This window comes from Phyllopteryx taeniolatus, chromosome 13, assembly GCF_024500385.1.
Source record: "Phyllopteryx taeniolatus isolate TA_2022b chromosome 13, UOR_Ptae_1.2, whole genome shotgun sequence".
Taxonomy (NCBI): Eukaryota; Metazoa; Chordata; class Actinopteri; order Syngnathiformes; family Syngnathidae; genus Phyllopteryx; species Phyllopteryx taeniolatus.
Window position 1 is genome coordinate 7,880,870 of NC_084514.1, and position 19,127 is coordinate 7,899,996.

The 19,127-nt window shown below is 44.7% G+C and overlaps 1 protein-coding gene across 2 annotated transcripts; it reads right to left on the reverse strand.

Annotated features, from left to right (window-relative positions):
* Positions 1-73: 73 nt before the first annotated feature.
* On the reverse strand, positions 74-18,647 carry trip11 (thyroid hormone receptor interactor 11). 2 transcript variants are annotated; one of them, XM_061794059.1, is made up of 20 exons: positions 18,185-18,646; positions 17,588-17,664; positions 16,172-16,282; positions 15,474-15,782; positions 14,556-14,624; positions 14,290-14,455; positions 13,593-13,969; positions 13,413-13,511; positions 12,912-13,115; positions 10,217-11,716; positions 8,243-9,553; positions 7,826-7,966; positions 7,147-7,340; positions 6,898-7,061; positions 5,934-6,037; positions 5,756-5,855; positions 4,991-5,072; positions 4,015-4,129; positions 2,467-2,589; positions 74-2,164 (listed from the first exon to the last, which is right to left on the reverse strand). In XM_061794059.1, the coding sequence occupies exons 1-20, from the start codon at positions 18,321-18,323 to the stop codon at positions 1,844-1,846; spliced, it is 5,706 nt and encodes a 1,901-aa protein (XP_061650043.1). In that variant the 5' UTR covers positions 18,324-18,646; the 3' UTR covers positions 74-1,843. The 2 variants fall into 2 exon arrangements, with proteins under 2 accessions (XP_061650043.1, XP_061650044.1); XM_061794060.1 differs by lacking the exons at positions 74-2,164; positions 2,467-2,589 and adding an exon at positions 2,626-3,238 and having other exon boundaries at positions 18,185-18,647.
* Between the last annotated feature and the right edge of the window lie 480 nt (positions 18,648-19,127).

Sequence of the window (19,127 nt, forward strand, 5' to 3'; positions counted from 1 at the left end):
CAAACTGAGAAGGGACGGCCCTCCCCAGACACCCCCCTTTCATGCCTGGCCCCAAATAAAGCTAAGCCACCAACAGGGGGCAGAAGTACTTTTATTTCCCCGCCCCCCTTCTTCCTCCAATTTACAAAAAAAGTCGCTGATTTACAATAAATGTACAAACAAGTCTGTAAATATAAATATCCCTATCAAGCATGTACACTCCAGATAATACAAGTTATTTGCACAAAATAACAGGCACTTTGATGTCCTACCTCATAACCAGTGCCCATAAATCCAAGAAAAACAATCCCAGCCAATAAACGTGTATAACTGTGTAATAGTAGCGTCGTTTACGTACGCCCGTCATGACTTGAGCATGTGCTGTTGGGTAGACTCTGCGGGCTACCGCGGCCACAGAATGCTTGGCAACTACGCGGCTTGCATGCTCGACATCATTTCCATCATCCTCAGAAAATATAAAGTTTACCCCCCCAAAAAAAGAAAAGGCTGAAAATTGCGATGTTCACAAGGTCACTTGGGTTTAGAAACAACGTGGTGGGACAAGTTTGAAAACCAAATTGTTTCCCTTCCAAAAGTTCACGGTAGATTTTTGTCACGTAGTGGGGTCGATTCAAATACCCTTAGCGACATGAAATTTGGGAGGCATGTCTATCATTAATGAAAAGGAAAAATCAGCTTTTTTCCCCACTTCTAAATGTGGCCTTTGATAGTAGATTGTTGTCATGTAGTGGGTCAGCAACGTGAAATTTGGAATGTCTGTCATGAGTAGACCCCTAAAAAAGTCCCACGACGCCATATCTAAAAAGATATCCACCATTTTGGTTTCAAGCAGCCATTTTAACAACAGTAGAGCAATATAGATTTTTTTTTTTTAAATATTCAGCCCACAAAGCCAGTTTCCCTAAGCAACGCAAGATTTTAGTACATAAGATCGTTATGAACAGACCGGCAAAAAGGTGTCAATAACCTATACCGGAAAAGACACCGTAAATCTTTCATTTATGTTCATCTTGGCGACTTTCAGGGGTCCTTCAAAGATGAACTTGTCCCATAGATTTTGTCCAATTGCTACCAAATTAGAGTCACGTATACTAGACAGATGGCTGACGCTAAATTGCAAAGAATTAACTCATTGCTAAATTAGATGTCTCGCCCTCAAACGTAAAACTCTTAACACAAGGTCAGCCATATTCACTGAGCACCACCAAATTTGGCAGACATGTCGATCACTAGTAGACCCACAAAAATGTCAGCAATGTCGGAAAAAACACAGGATGTCGGCCAATTTTGGGTCATTTCTGCCATTTCCAGGTGTCCTCAAAGACTAGACAAGACTGTGACATTTGACCTGATTTCTACCCAAATTAAAACACGTATAATTAACTGATGGGAGAAGCTAAATTGCGAAGTTTGAGGGTGGAGCATGGCGGCAAAGTAAAAGTTTGAATTCTAATAACCGAACTCCACAAGGTCCACACCAAACGTCTTATTTTGGATGAAGGCGAGGACCTCTTTATTCTTACTCTCAGCTTTATTATTGTTATTTTGGCAACTAAATAGCCTTTTAAGAGGGCTTTATCTTAGCTGGCCCAGTTTTACCGAATGACGACAAATTCGGTAGAGACGGTTCACGTGACAGGACGCATGAAGAAGTCGCAGGCTATGTTCGGAATCGACTCAAGAGTGAACGATTCTGAACACAAACAAACAGGAAGTCGGCCATGTTAGTTTGAAGCCACCATTTAGGGGCTTCAAATGCTCTCACCCAGCTCTGGTTTATGTAAGGAAGCACTTTGATGAATCTGCATAGGACAAACACATCTTCTATGCACACATGTCCACTTCACTGCTTCAACAGGTCCTTGAGCACGGCACCAGCGCTGGCCTCGGCCGACACGGGCACGGGCGTGAAGGTGGGCAAAGCGTCCGAGATGGGCTTCATCAGCAGGTGCCCGCCCGGCCCGCCGGAGACACCGGCGCCGGCGGCCAGCAGGGGCACGGCAGCGGAGCGCGGAGCCAGGAAGGGGTTGTTGGACTTGCCGGCCGGCGCTCTCCTGGAGGGCGGGGCGCTCAGAGGCCTGATATCCATGACGGGAAGTTTGGGCGGAGGGAGCGACGGTGTCGACTCCGTCTCCAGGAACTTGACAAACATCTCTGAGAAGGACTGTGACAGGAAGAAAAACAGAGTTTTACTCCATAAAACTGTAGTTCTCCAAAAAAAAATACAATAAATTATGTCATATCATTTGAAGAAGAGCATACAGCGGTGCTTTGAGACACGAGTTTAATTTGTTCCGTGACCACGCTCTTAACACAAATCATCCTTTCCCATGCAAATGAATGGAAGTGACATTAATCCATACCAGCCTCCCCCCAAAAATATTGTAATCAATTTTTTTGTGACTTTTGTTGCTGTTATCAGAGGGGTGGTGAAAGTAGTGAAGTCACAGTGTTGTTTCTTCTGACCGTGTTAAAGCTGTATCCGCTGGTGGGCCTCTGGGGAGTGCTGGGGACGCTCTGAGCTCCTCGGCCGCCGAGCCAGCTCGACACCCAGCCGCTCACGCCGCGAGCCGTGTCCTCCTCCAGCATCTGGACCGCAAAAGACCACATCTGGAAATCAGCACTAACGAGGGCCGGGCGATATGGCCTTCAAATTAAACTGCATAGAACTCTGGCAGTTGGAAATTTTGCGGTTCTGCCATTTCTAAGGCGACACACGTTCTTGTCTCAGAGTATCGTGAATTTTGGTTTCGATACGGTTACAGGCGTAGGAAAAAAAAATTGCACATTTCAGTTTTCTGTGATAAGAGCAGGGATTTCGGAGACCAAAAATCTGAACGATGAACCGGGAAACACTGTAATATGTCACACCAGATGCTAACATTGGTGTCATCTAATTATCTGATGGTGGCATGCCGTGTTGCTGTGTGAAAGCGAGTCAATATTCCTCCATCAGGTTGTGTGTTAAAAAACAAAAACAAAACAAAAACAAAACAAAAACCACACAGCTGACAAATGCCAGATCTTCTGTCGTGGCAATTTTGCGGCAGAGGCCTCAGACAAGTTGACGAAGACTTAATGGTCTTCATTTCCCCCGCGCTCTGTCCGCATAATTAGATCCGCTGGGTATTTTTTTGCTGACTTGACACGTCGCTGCAGGCGGAAGCGGCCTCACCGCGCTGTCATCCTCCCTCGTCGTAGACGTCGCTCGCTCGCAGCTGGATGCACTTAGAGCGCGCTGTGATCCCGTAAGGGGGATGTAAACACAAGCGGGGAGGAACATTGGTGTTTAAAAAAGAAAAAAAAGAAAAACACACGAGGCGAGGGACACACCATGACAAAAGCGCACCACCATAAACATTTTCTTTGTCTTTGGTGGCACAGTAATCCAATTTGCCGTATCTGCTTCCCTTTAGGAGGGTTGGAATGGTTACTCTGGGCTGCTGCCACATCTTCTGGATAAGAACCCCCCCCACCCACTTTTGTGGAAGTTTTTTTTAAGGGTTTCTCGGGGTCAGAGAAGAGCAAATTTACATTTTTAAATGTGCGTTTCAAGCTCGCTGCAATGTTTTTTCACTCTCAGACTTAACTTTAGCTTTGCAAGATAGTGGAAGAATCTAAGAGTTTATATTGAGACACCTCCAATTTTCACACTTTTTAATAATCACGCATCAGTCACTGTTGTTTGGACAGCGTGAGCTTACAGAATTTTACATTTGGAAAACCAGTTCTTAATTTGTAGCACTGAAATGACGGACTTTCTTTTCCATGAGTGCTTTGAATACATGACCAAAAAAAAAAAAAAATACTTTGTTGTTTTTGAACTCGCCCTAAATACAGTATATTGCGTTAATGCATGGGACATTTGTGAAAGGCGCGTTTGAACACAAACTACGCTTTGCTTGTGCGTTTACAAGGCACGCTGCAACAGGAGCGGCGTTATTCTGGTGTGCAAATTCTGCTACAATGATGTCGCTCATTTGAAAGGAATACGCCTTTCAATTCATTTCTGACCTTTTCCACGTCCTCTGGGCTCAGCCCCAGCACACTACCCATGAGCCTCAGCACGTCCATGCGCTTGGCTCTGGGTGTGTGGAAGTAGCCCTGGAGCAGGTTACGCATCAGGGCCCTGGGGGACACAAAATTTAAATGTCATTTGGTGTGTAATGAATGTACAATGTCCATCACTGCATCAAGGAGCACATTGAGAAAATAAAGACTCATTTGATTTGTATTATTATTTCCTTGGGGAATAGTAACTATGCATTTTTAGTTATTTGCCCCAAAGGAATTATGGAATATTATCATCATTTGAGGGAAAATGGCGAAATAATGCATCATAAATCATTTTAGGCTCACTTTCCAATCTTCACTCAAAAAACAAAAATCAGTCGAACCACGGCTCAGATCTGAAAAAACATCAAGTCATTTCACTTGTATCTCAAGGCAACACTATATTATGTATAATTATTTATAATTTATAAAATTATTTCTTTAATAAAACATAAAATGTTAAATGGATATAGACATTTTTATTTAAAAAAATAAAGGGAACAAATGTTTTAATTAACCAATTTTTTTTTTGGGGGGGGGAGGCAGCTAAATTAATGCGACAAATATTTCAGGACACTTGCTAATGTGAATGCCTGGTGGTCCAAATTAAAGAACAGAGGCATTCTTTGCCCACCACTGAACTAAACAAAAAAAATCTATAAAATTTCAATGGTGTTGTTATAATGATTGACACTCATTCAGTCCAATAATGCGTCACCAGTACCTGAAAAGTCAGCAAATGAAGGTACATACAAATGAAGTTATGGGAAGGCAGGACTTACGACATGAAAGTCATAGAGAGAGGAGTAATGAGTGCTGACTGAGTGAATGGTTAAAATCCATTCTAACAGGTCTAATATTACTTATAATTCATTATACTTCATAATAAACAAACATAATTGAGCTGCCAAATTCCGCTGTCAATCATGTCACCTACTTGTCAATCTTGCCCTCAGTGCTGTGCAAAAGGTTCATCAGTTTCTTCTGGGCCTCCTCCAACATCTCTTGTCTCACGTCCACTACAAACACACACACATCCATTCATAGACGCCACGTACTGCACATGTTCCATAGGTGGCAGTCAGATAAGAAGCAGGGCAAACACATGAACTCATGGAGCAGGTCTAGAATAACAGGCGATCAAGATGGAGTCATATCAGATGTTGCATTCAAGAACAAACAAAGGCGTGGGAGAAATATTTCACCCCAGACAGCCTTCTTAAGTGATGTAGGAAAAGTCCTCGGGTCATTTGTTTTCAATAAAACAAATGTCAGGTTTAACAACGCGATAGTTTAACAACAACAATCCCTACATTAAAATAAACTCCAGGAAAACACTACATTAGTCTTGATCGATCCATCTATAGACACACACACACAAATATACATACACTTGCCCCTGACACAAAGAGGCCTTCATGTGTGTTGTTGGAAAAGTCAGTGGGATGTTTGTTTTATTCTACGCAAGAGGAAAATAACTTTATTGTTGTTAAAAGGAAGGCCCAATGGCAGCAAGGGCGAGGTTAGGGTCTGGAGGTGGACCAAACATCAACCAAAAAAAGTACGGAAATTGGCTGCTAACGTGTGAAAGTTGAAAATTTCCCTTCAGGGGGCAGGGGACAATAAAGGCTTTTGTTCTTGTTCTTTTGCCCTTTTGTTAATTACGTCGGACATGAAACGTGAAGACTGCCCATGACCTCACCTTGCTGCTTCAGCTCCTCAATCTGCTCCTCCTTATAGTCCAGCTGGTCGGTGAGGCGAGACGCCGAATCCAGAGCGGCGTTGGCCTCGTCCAGGTTCATCTGCAACGTGAGCGTCATTTCCACATTTAGACCCACTTTATGTTAAGGTGGAATGCAACCATGAAGCGGTTAAACCACCTGAAGGGCAGACGCTTGGTCTTCTAGCTTGTCCGCCTTCCTTCGCCACTCCTCCTTCTCCTTCCTGAGCTTGTCCAGCTCTGCAGAGTACATGGCTTTCTCCTCTGAATGGCAGCAAAGGAGACATTAGGACACTTTTCCACCCAGAAAAAAAAATTATAATAATAAATCAGTTCCCAGGTCAAAACAGTCAAATTGTGACGCACGAGGAATCAGTATCTACTCTCTACTCATTTTGAAAGCAGACAATTTGAGCGGCTGTCACTGTACACCCCCAGGTAAGAAGTTGAACCGTCATACCGATACAACAGGACGTTATAAAATGCTTGCTTATAAACTTTGTGTCACTTCTGTTTGTACGTAGGTACGTGCTGTAAATAAGCTTCAAAAAGGAGGTTTCTGGCTGTGCTGGCTATGCTTATAAATTGTGACGCTAACCTGTGCACCCAACAAAACTACAGCTCTGCTTAGCTTTTGGCTTTGACGTGATAAGTGTTCCCATGTAGTCCAAAAAAAAAAAGTAAAAAGCAGAACGTCGTACGGTTAGCCGTCAAGTCACGGGTGGAGAAACTGTGTGTGAAGGCAGTGCAATCAGAAACTCACGCTAATCTATCTAACCAACTGCACAGCAGATTAGTTTATGACTGACGTGAAATTAAAAAAAAAATACCACTACATTCAAAAATGTTATTATAAGAACAGTGGTGCCTTGAGACTCTACTGACCTAACCTACGGGTTTTGAGATGCAGATGATTATTTGCTTTGACTTGCAAGCGCAAACTTGAGATATGAGCGCTGTATGGTGGCAAATTACACAACTCACTTTACAGCTAGCGGTAGTTTGGCAATTATAATTATGAAAGATTCTTAAAAAAAAAAAAAGAGGCTTCAAGCCGTTTATTGCCATATGAGATGTAAAAGACATTTCACTGGAACACATGTTGTATTGACTACGGTTCTTGCCTTGCTGGAACTGCTCTAGCACCATCTGCAGGTTGGAGAGGGATACAGCATACTGCTTGACCTGTTCCTGGGAGGTCCTGAGCTGCAGGAGGGCGTCATCCCGCTGCTTGACCACGCCGCTCAGCTGCTCCTGCAGAGACTCCACCTGCATGCTGGCCTGCTGGCTAAAAACACAATGAAGACGTGAATTTTTTTTATCTTAATTAGCTTGGTGCTACTTGAGTCCACTCAGTTGAGTTTGATGCCGACCTGGCGCTCTCCACTGCGTTGGAGGACGTGGCCAGCCGCTCGTCCAGCTGGGCCACGCGGCGCCGCAGCTCGGTCTCGCGGTCCTCCGCGGCAAGAGCCTCTCGCGTGTACGAGTCCTCGATCTCCAACAGGTGGTTGCGCAGCCTCTCCAGCTCCAAGTTAAGGCGCTGCTCTTTGTCCCGCACGTGCTGCAGCTGTCCGGACGCACAGACAACTTGTTCAGCTGCTGTTGTTGTGCCCATTGTTTTCTTGTCCCTCCCCCGGTTGCTAAACCCTCAATCCTGTTCTCTTGCTCTCTCTATCCCTCTACTGTCTCTCCATTTAAACCCAGCTCACCGAGGCAGAAATCGTCAACAATTAATTTAATAGTTGAGGTCTTTGTTGTTGTTTTTTTAACCTTTTTTCTTCTCTCAAGTGTCTGAATCCCCCCCGCTTGCCCGCATTCGGGTTATAGCACGTGACGTACCTGGAAGAACTACGGCTAACTAGCGTTAGCAACGGCACACGAAAGTTAGAGCATTTCACCAAAAATACTAAAGACGAATACGATGCAAAATCTGAGAGACAGAACTTGCCTTTCATGGCAGCACGACAGCGATATATGAGCATCTAAACACCCCCGTCTGCAAAACATGTTTCCCTTTGGGACTTCAAAGTATACTGAAATGAACATTCACACCTCGGTCTGTAGCGCCGTGGTTTCCATTTGCTTCTGCTTGAGTGCCATCACCACCTGGTCCCGCTCCTGCTGAAAGGCCACCGCTTTGTCCTGCATGGACTTGATTTCGTTGAGGAGTTGATTGAGCTCACTCGATTTACCCTGCAACAAACCACGCGCAGTTTACGGATTTTTTCTTTGACAAAAAAAAAAAAAAACAATGAATAAGACGCAAAAAGAAATTTAAAAAAATGGGCAAAATTACAATTTGGTTCTGATTTGATGAGCATTTGAGCTTGCAGAGGTTCTGACCCTGCATGCACTGTTCAAAGGTAATGTTGAACAATGCTAGGATTTAACAAAAATACAAACGCCACCAACTTCCCTGGTGAAAGGTAGCACAACGGCCTTGATAGTGGCGATGGGCCGTGAACTGACCTGTTCTTTGTCCTTGAGCATCTTCTCCACGGTGGCGGCTTTGTCCCTCATGGCGCCGAGCTCAAACTCTCGCTCGCGTAGCAGCATGGACACCTGCATGTTGGTCTCTTGCAGCGCACGGAACTCCGACTCCTTCTCTCGTGAACGTGCTACCACCTGCTCGTTCTCCTCCTTCAGCGTCTTGGTGTCCATCTCCAGGATGACGGCACGTTCCTTCAGGTTGGTGACGGCCTGCTTCAGGACTTCGTTGTCGCTCTCGCGGTTGCGCAGCGTCTCGCCCACTCGAGCCAGCTGGTCCCCTTTGGTCTTGATGAGCAGGTCCTTGTCCCGGACAGACCTCTGTAGCGCCTCCAGACTGGCGCGGACCTGCTGGAGCTCGGCGGCGTGGCTCCTCTGCTCGCTCTCGGAGGAGGAGGCCGAGCAGGAGAGCCGGTGATTGTTCTCCTGGAGGGTCCGGATCAGGTTCTCCTGCTCGGCCAACCGGGCTTGAAGTGACGTCAGGTCTTTGCTCGGAGCGTCGACCGCGCTCGACTGAGCTTCGCTTTCAGGAGCCGCGTGGCCTAGACGGCCCAGTAGGAGATCCTTGGTGGTGTTGAGCTGGGTGAGGGTCTGCTGGACCTGGGCCAGCTCCACACTCAAGCTGCCCAGCCGCTGCTCCTTGTGCTCATAGCTCTGAATAAGCCTGGCGTAGTCCACCGAAAGTTTGGAGCCAGCGTCGCCATCGGCAGACACCTGAGCCCGGAGGTTGACCAGTTCCTCCTGAAGCTGCGCCGACTCGTGTTGCATGTTCTTGACGGTGGTCATCACCTGCTGCTTCCACTCCTCCATCTTCTTCACCTGCTGCTTGAGCGTGTCACGCTCCTTAAGCAGCTCCTCAAACTGGTTGCTGCTGACCCCGCCGGCACCAGCGTCTCCGCCCGACGACTGCAGCACCGTCACCAGCGTCTGACACTTCTGCGTCAGCGCATCAATCTCGATGTCCTTCTCCCGGATGATGCGTGAGAGATTCTGGATGGTCTCCTTAAACATCTCCTGGCTCCCCGATGGGTCGCCGGAGTTGGAGAGCCGCTGGTTCTCCTGCTGCAGCTTAAGCAGCGCCGCCTCCTTGACCGCCATGATGTCCATGAGGCGGTGGTAGTCGGAGCGGAGCTGGCTGTTCTCTCGGGTCTTCTCATTGAGCACGGCGAGGATCTGCTCCCTCTCCACGGCATAGGCCTGCAGCTGCTGCTGGAGGAAGAGGACGTCCTGACCGCCACCCATAGTGACTCGCGTATGAAGGGCCTGGATCTCAAGGTCCTTCTGCAGGATCATCTGAAATACCAAAAAACATAAATTAAAAATATATAAAATGGTAATAAAACATAGTTGATAGTATCAAAAAAATGCCTTAAAATAATGCCTGCATAATCGCGGTTTAATTTTAGCAAACTGATCCGGTATTTGATGAAAAACACACCTCTCGTACCAAAGCTCATTTATTAGGAAAGTAGTAATCTGTGTACGTCTTTGGACGTCAGCGAAGGCCAAAAACACCGTGGATTACTGTACAAAAATACAGTACAGTGCGTCATAAAAAAGAAATACTTCATTAAAAAAACAGAAAGTGATTTAAAACAAATACTACTACAGAAAAAAAATAAATACCACTACATGCTGCGAATAGCAAAAATCGGCTATCAGCTGATACCCCACCCAAAGATTTAAACTCCACTGTAATTGCCTAGGGATACCACAAGATAGCAGCAAAGGACTATTATCTAAATGAAGCACCTCAACTCACATCAATAGTTCCTTGGCACCAAGATGCAACAAGATGCCGTCAAAGCAATACAACGTCGCGAATGCCAAACCGCGAAAATGCAGGTGTTTCACTGTATTTGGATGTGTTGCTGATATAATATTGCTAATAAAGGTAAAGAGGGTAGTATTAAATACATGAAGGGCCTGGCTCTCCAGGTCCTTCTGCAGGATCACCTGTGAGAGCTTCCCCACTTCGTCACGAGACACCGCCAACTGGTCCAGCTGCCTGGTCAGAGAGAGGTTCTTCTCGTTCAGCTGGCTGATTTCCGTCTCTTTCTCCTTCATGCCCATCACTAGTCGCTCCAGTTCCACCTTGGAGAGGTCGTGCTTCTCGTTGCCGTTCTCCTGGTTCAGAGACACAGTCTTGTCTTCCTGCAGTATAACATCACCCCGCTCCGTCGGGGACTCGGCGGGGCCTCGTCTCTCCAGGATCTGTCGCAGTCCGGCCAGCTCCTGGTCCCTGGCCTGCAGGAGCCTGTCGAAGTCGAGCGAGGCCTGCTCCAGCTCGCTCCGAGATCCGAGGAACGAGGCCTGCTGCTCCTCCAGGCTCCGCCGGAGATCCCGCACCTCCTCCTCTAGGCTGCCTCTGGATGACTTGAGCTGGGTGATCTCAGCCTCCAGCTCGGTGATGATGTCCAGGGTGCGCGGAGGTCTGCTCTGCTGATCCCGTGCGCGGTCCATCTCCTCCTTCAAGTGGCTGTTGTCCTCCTTCATGCCCGCCAGCTGTTTGTCCTTTTCCTCCAGCGCCTGTCTGAGCACGTCAGCCTCCCTCCTCGCCGCCGCGACGCTCACCTCGAGCTCGGCACGCGCGTCCGCCACATTCTGCTTCAGCGTCTCGGCGAATGCGTCCTTCTCCTGGAGCAAGTCGGTAAGCTGCTTCTGCCCGGCAACGGTGATGGCGAGCATCTCGTTGGTGTCGCGGTGGTCGGCCGCCAGCTGCTCGCCGTCGCAGCGCAGCTGAGCGATCTCCTTCTCCTTCTCCTGGTTGAGCTTCACGGCGCGCTCGTGCTCCTTCTGCAGAGCAGAGTCATCCATGGAGTGGGCTCGGCTCAGCTCGTCCACAGTGCGCTGGTACTGTTTGGCCTGTTCCGCAAGCGAGCGCTCGGCCCGCTGCAGCTCGCAGTCCAGTTGCTCTTTCTCCAGCTTGAGGGCTTCGATGCGCGTGTCCTTCTCCTGCAGCGTCTTGCTTGCCGCTGTCTGGCTCTGTTTCAACAAGTCCTCCGCTTTCCTCACGGCCTCCTTCAACTTCCCGTTCTCCATCTTCAGCTCGAAGTCCACCGACTTCACTTTCTCCAGCTCTCCTCTGAGATCCAAAAGTTCTCCGTCCTTCGCGGCCAGCTCACCTTCATCCGTTCTTGTCCTTTCACCTCGAGCGAGCTTTTCTTTTGTTGCCAACAGATGCACCTCCTTCTCCTGCAAGCTCTTCTTCAGCTCCAATATTTCTTTGCGGGCCTCTTTGGTCCGCTCTTGAGCTTGTGTCAGTTTGTCCTTCAGCTCCCGGATGATGCCCTCCAGCTGCTGCTTGCTCATGTGCAGGTCGTTGAGCGTGAACGCGCTCTGGCTGATCCTCTCTTTCTGGGCCTCCAGCTCCTGCTCCAGCGCACTCTTCTGGTCTTTGGTGGCGCCATGCTCTGCCTCGGCCTTCTTCAGCTGCTCTTTCACGGCGATCAGATGCTGGGAGAGGAAAGCACAATGACAAGTGAAGATGAGAGAATTGCAATTCATGTTATAATTGTGCATGAATGATGAAGAGCTGATGAACTGAAATGCCATAGAATTAGTTAACATAGAATGTAGAATGCAAGCACTGAAAAATACTGACTTATTAGTTTTCAATCACTTTGTTTTTCACTTGTTCTTTCATTTCTTTAGATAGTGGCAAAACACCTTCCTGTTTGACATCTTGTCATCTACTTCACTTTGTCTGACAGGTACCATTTAATTTACTGATTTCCTGATCCAACAAATCTGGCTCACAGTTCTGAGGTTCGGGGTTCAAATGTTCTTGTGTGGAGTTTGCATGTTTTCCCCATGCTCACGCAGGTTTTCTGCGGGGTATTGCGGCTTCCTCCAACATTCCAAAAACATATACGTTAGGTTCATTGAAGACTAAGTTGTCCATAGGAGTGTGAATGGCTGTTGGCTCACCCGGAACTCTAATGAGGAGAAGCACTACAGAAAATGGTTGAATTAATTTTAGTACTAATAAAGTGAGAATAGCTCAAATCAGTGTGATCGATGAGGATTTTAAATCTTGTCCTGTATTTATGTACTTTTTCTAATGAGAATTGCTCAAATGCTAACATTCTAACAGTAGGTATGGCTACATATTGCAAGATTGCAACCTGAATGGAAAGCAAATGTCCTTAGCTTATGCTGAACAGTTGGAAGTTGGAATGGTTTGAACTGGTTCAGAAATATGGAAGGGTTAGGAACATTTGTAAAACGTCTCCATTCATTTGGGTATTTTCTCCCAAAAAAATGTCCAATATTGAAAAATGCGGGACTTTTGGTAATGCGAACAATACTTTCCAATACATCACAAATGAGTTGAACATTTTGAAGTTGGAATGGATTCAATAGAGAAAAGTGGAAGGAAATACGGAATTTCAATTCAATCTTTTTCATGGAAAATGTGGAATTGTGAGGGAAAAATGGGAATTTGGGGACTGTAATGAATAGACGTCCTGAAGGAGCGGAATATTTTTGCGGTCGAATAGTTTGAATCAGTTGAGAATTTTGAACGTCTTAGAAGCACAAGTGGCAGAAGAATAATAAAACTATTTGTAGCAGAATAGCACATGTGAATGCAGCATTCACAAAAGAATTGTTCATATTTTCTAATTTGGCAATGGAAGTTCAGTCGGACCTGCGTCGCTTCCTGGTTTTGCCGGTCCAGCTCCTCTAGCTCAGTCAGCAGAGTGTCGCGTTCCTCCTGCGTGGCCTTCAAGGTTTTCTCTCTTGTCTCCAGCACCTCCTTCAGGTCTTCCGTCGACTCTCTTTCAGCTGGTCGAGCTACCCTCTCCCTGGCGACTTCCTCCACGGCTGCGCTCAGTCTCTGCTGCAGATCGAGCTTTGAGAGGGAAACGAACAAAGCATTAATCTAGTGTCTGATGATGAAAGGCCAACTTGCAGAAGGCCATTAGAAGCTTGGATTATTCCCAGTCGTGTTTGTATTTGTGGAAATTGGCATTTATCATGAATATCTGGTGAGAGGAGCAATTGCATTTATCATATGACAGGAACATTGTGCATGCATGTGCCTACTTTTGGGATTGTAGATGGATTCTAGTCATTCTGTTAATTTCAAGGAATGGTTCAAATGACCTTGTACTAGTACGCCCATTACACAAAGATGACATTATCCCACCTTTTCTTGCTCCAGGGCCTCCTTCTCTTCTCTTAGTGTGCCGATGATGGTGTTCAGTTCTAAGATATCAGCATGCTCAACCTCCTCCTTTGGTTCTGCCTGATTTGTGAGCATAAAGCCAGAAAAGTCATTATTTAGAAAACAATAATTGTGCGCCGTCACAGCCAAGGACTCACTTACCACAAGCAAGCTTTTCAGTCTCTCCGTTTCCTTTTCGGCAGCGGTGAGGTTTTCCCTCAGCACTTGGATCTCATGCTCCATTTGGGCTTTCCGCACAGCCTTGCTCTCCTGCTCCCGTACCCGTGCCTGAAGCTCCTCCACGGAGGCCTGTAACCGGGCGTAGTTCTGCAGCAGCGCCGCGTTCTCCTCTTGGACGTCGTCCCTCTCCGACTGCAGCGAGGCCCGATCCCTCCGCGCCTCCTCCAGGCTTACGGACATCTCAGAGAGACGCGCCTCCCGCGCCTCCCGCTCCTCCGCCGCCTCGCGCAGGGCAGCGACAGTGGTCTGCAGCTCTGGCTCTTTGGAAGGGTTTGATGGGGAACTGGCTGCAGAGGAGCCTGAAAAAATTTGCAGAAATGAGTTGACGCCTGTACATATATATCGAACCCATCGCCATCATTGATGGTGTTTTTTTCATCAGCATTTGAGATCTCTATTGTTACTGTATGTAACATGGGCTCATGATTGTGTATTTTAAGTTCTTTGCCACTTTCTTGTGACACTGAAAGGCAATTACTCCCCCCCCCATTTAGAGGGGTACGCCAATTATTTGCAGATATTCGATTCTCGCGGCAGGGCTCGGTCCCTAGCTACCATCAATAAAGGGGGTTCACTGTAATTTCATTGGCTTAGGTCACATATAGAAACATCAGCTGACCATTTTGCAGCTGGTCCTCGAGGTCCTCGATCCTCTCCTCGTATTCGGCCAGCTCCTCCCGGTGGCGTCGGCTGAGGTCAGACATCTTCTGGCGCTGGGCGTCCTGCAGGGCGGCGAGCTCATGCTGGTGCTCGTCCACCTCGCGGTTCATCTCGTCCCGCAGCTCCTGCAAAAAACAGAAACAAAGGTCAAGTCTAACAGTTTTGCTAAAGTGTCGGGCATTTTTAGCATTTTATTGGGACAAATTTTTTTTCACGTGAATTTACCTTTACTGTTCTTTGAAGTTTGAGAATTTCACCCTGGTCAGAGTTACCTGCCCCCGCTGCTGTCGATGCCTAAAGGAGAAATGCAAAAACTGTGACGTCAGCGGTAAAATATTTAACAGACTTTAATATGTTCAACTTAGTGTGCTTTCACTTTCATTTATAAATGTAATTAATTGAATTGTAATTAATCAGAATTGTTTTTCAATTTAAATTGAAATGAATGAAGTAACATTTTTGGATTCAATTTAATTTTTAGAAAATTTAAATCAAATTTTAACTTGAAATAAATGTTTTATTCATTGGAAGTAATTGTTATTTTAAACGTTTTGTATTAAAATAAATTTTAAATGTAATCTGACATGTAATTTGACATTTAAATGTAATTACCTTGACATTTTTATACGTGTTAAATTTTTATTCGTCTTTTTAGATTTTAGTTGTATTTTCTTTTAATTTAAATTGAAATATAAATGTTTATATTTTTTATTTTATTTTTATTTAACTTTAAATTGAATTATACATTTGACTTTTTTTTAAGTGAGGAATTAATAGAAATTTATTTTGAAATTAAACTTTCAATTGGGAAATTATTTCAATTTTTTTTTTTATTCTTTGGAAACTTTATTTTAAATTGGATAGTGTAATTTTAATTGTGTCTGGAAATATAATTTCAAATTAGGAAATGTAATTTTAAATTGATGTAGAAATAAAATTTTAATTGGGAAATGATAATGTGTATATGATTTGGAAATGTATTTTCTTAAAATCGATTTGGAAATGTAAATTAAAATTTTTAAGTAAAATCAGCAACTACAGATATAACGGTCGAAAAATTTTATTTTAAATGTAACCAGAGAAGCTCAGGAAGCCAGTCTTTCTAACTCACTAACAAGCAAACGTCATCAACCTCATCTTCACCTGCGACATGCGCCTCCAGTGCGCCACCTCCGCTTCCAGTCGCAGCACCTCGGTGGACAGCCGGTTGATCTCCTGCTGGGACGAGATTACTTCGCTGAGGTCCATGTCGTCGCCATGGAAGCCGTGATGGTGGTGGTGGGACGCAGAGGGCCGGGATAGGAAGGACGACACCGTGGTGGAGACGCTGGAGGACGCCGTGGTGTTGGGCACCAGGGCGGGGCCGGCAGAGGTGGACTGGGCTGAGCACTGAAGATTCTGGACGTCCTCCTGCAGGCCGCTTTGTCGGGCCTTTAAGTGACTGATCTCCACCTGGAGGACACATGGGCACCTCAGTGTCAGGAGTAATGGTTGCGTTTTAGCTGTGATTCTGTAATCTAAGGCAGTGGTTCTCAAACTTTTTACAGCAATTACCACATAAAATAAATAAATAAATAAATAAATAAAACTAAACTCTTCAAGCGTTACCATCATTAAAACACAGTAACGTTGTAGGGCTATAAAGCATAAAATAATAAAAAATAAAGCAAACCTTGTTTTGAATAATGTTATTGTCATTTGCTAGTGGTGGAAATAAGGGTTGAATATAGGAAATTTGACTTTTCTTAGGAAAAAATAAATAATTTTAAAGGAGTATCGCTCAGCCCTAGGGGGAAATGAACGAGAATTCCATTCCAACCAAATGAAGTTGATGCTCGTACATCTTTCTGCTGCAGAAGCGTCCTGTACTCGCCCGACTGCTGCTTGATTTGGATCTCTGATGCTTCCAGCTTCTCTTCCAGCTCGGCGTGGAGTTTTTTCAACCTTTCGCACTGCGCAAAAAAAAAAAAAAAAAAAAAAGACACAGTTGCTCATAAACCGGTCCCATTCAAAAACAATGTCAACAGGAGTCAGACGTCCGCGGGCTGTTAGCCAAACAACAGGTAAGCAATCAGACGAGATGCTAAACATTCCTGCCATGTCAACAACATGGTGATAATCTAATTGCAAAACACCACAAGCAGTCAGCGTGACGCCAACCTGTACGGCGTGTACCAAAGTTCCGTTAAAAATAAGTGTCTAAATACTGCCTTACAACAATATGACTGTCACCACCACCGGTCTACATGTCTTTGCATTGGCAGAGCATCAGGTGGCATCTGTAAAGCTGTCTCACTTATGGAGCAGTTAAAAAAATAATAATCTGTAAACATTTGAAAGTCTGAAATAAATAGAAATAAAGATGAAGCTTTTAATACATTGTATTACATTTATAATTCAATAATACGTCGGCGCATCCAATGAAAACCTCGTGCTTCCATATTTTGCCAGGTTTTCCTTTTGATGTAAAGCACGACCAAAATAAGCGATAAAATATATTGTACAAATATATCTATTAATAATGAATACATAAATATCAAATCTTTGTTGATAGTTATTAAAACAAATCGCAAAATTTGATACCATAAATACTATTAACTACACTTGTATCTTTTGTGGGAAAATAAGTAAAATTATATAAGTAAAAAAAAGTTTTCAGAAAATTTTTAAGAGCTATGTCGCTGTTGAGTGGAATAATTACATCCCCAAAACTTTTACTTTTTTTCAGGAAATTATCATTAAAGAGCGCAAGATATTTTCAAAACTTTAGCTTGGTTAATCATTTGTAAAAATAACAGACTCTCCTGAAGACTAACCAACAGCATCAATTAGTGATTTTTTTTTTTTATTGACCAAATTTGGACAAAAGTTTCCACCTGACACCAACAATACATTTTTATTAAAATGCATTATATATATAAAGTATAAGTTGGACTCGGTTGGCACAAAAAAAATAAAATAAAAACATTTTGAGGTTTTTGTTTTTTTTTTCCCCAACGGACAGCAATTACCCTGTAACATTTGAATTATGTGCAATTATTTATTTTGTGGCAAATTTTAAGAAATAATATTTAGTACAATAATATCGTGCAGTTGAGTAACCAACTCCTTGCCACTACATGTGGAAATACTGCCTTTGTACACCACCTTACTGCATTCTAGTCAATATCTGAATTTTTCAAGCAGATCTATTTGATTACAAAAGTAAGATTTTATCAAGGGGGGCAGGGGGTATAAAAATAAAATAATAATCCAACCTCAAATTTCTGAGAGGAAAAGGCAGCCTCCAGGTCCGCCAACTTGGAATTGGACAACTGCAGCTCTGTGGCGGCATCTGCATTTCCAGCAAACAATCAACATATCTTTGTTATTTTTCACTCAGAACTAAATGCATCCACATATGTACGATGTGACGACATGCATTTCCAGAAGGGGAACAAACACAGAGCACGTGTCCCTATCACATGGCGAGCAAACAAACACATTGACTGTCCTGTGCAGTCAATATATTGAACACTCCTGTTAGTTTCATTGGCCGATGTGTTCCTGTTTGTGCGGTATTCGTTTAAGCAGACTGTTATTCTTATGATTTAGATGAAGATCAGGCTACATTTTATGACCTATTTATGCAGAAATGTAAGAAATTCCAAAGGGTTCAAGTATTTTTTCCTATCACTGTATCTTCTACCTCACTTTGGAAAACAATTTAGTTACTAACTCATTAGATAGCCATGTGATTCCATCCTCGACGTCACCCATTCATGAAATAAATTTACGTATGAGTTGATGGAATACTCATTAGTTGGATTAGAGAGTAAAGTGGTTCAACTCCTGATGATGATGTGGCGACTTACCTCCGACCTCTTCCACTCCCTCCAGCAACATATCTTTGGTAAAGTTGGAGAGCTGTCCGGTGAAGGACGACAGGCTGCCGCCGACCTGACCCAGCGACTGGCCGAAGCCGGAGCCGATCCCGCCGAGCCACGATGACATCTTTTTCGGGGTGGCTCAACAACAACAACACCGTCAAACCAAAACAGACAACGGGGGTCGGTGAGGGCGACCCGGGCGGGGGGGGGGTAGCTTAGCCTTGCTTCGGTTAAGCCCGCAAGCTAGGTCATTAAGCTAAACTGTACAAAAATACAAATACAAAAATATGAGGTAATTTAGCCCCTCAATAGTTTACCTTGACAATTAGCAAACAGCTTTCACTCGTTCGGTTCATTAGACTGCCAACTCGGCCGCGGCAGCCATTATCGGGCCGGCTGGCTGTCAGCTGTGACGTGGACACAACCGCCGCGGTGCATTGTGGGACACGACGGGAAACAACCACCAGTTTTTAAAGGGCCAGTGAGCACATGCGAGGGAAACCGAATGGGACGTTCCCGTCGTAAATTTGTGAATTACGTCGTTACGGGAGCCAATTGGGGTACGATTTAATCACAGTTTTATCGTTAACTAGCAAAATGACTCTAAAATCCTTTAATTAATCTCGCCGAATCATTGTAGAAATTGTGACATGTGGGTGAAGGAAGAAATAATTAAGATTACGGTGCGGATCCGGTTCCAAGATTTTGTATGATGCCTGTGTGTATGGGTGGTGACAGTTCATGCATGAAATATAGTTGAGAAATATAATATCAATCAATCTATCCATATACAACACTTGTGGCTTGTCTTCATAAGGGTCCCTGGTTAGCTGGAGTCTATACCAGCTGATTTTGGGCCAAGTGGCAGGATACACCCTGAACAGGTCGCCAGCCAATGTCAGGACACAAATAGACAAACGACCAGTCA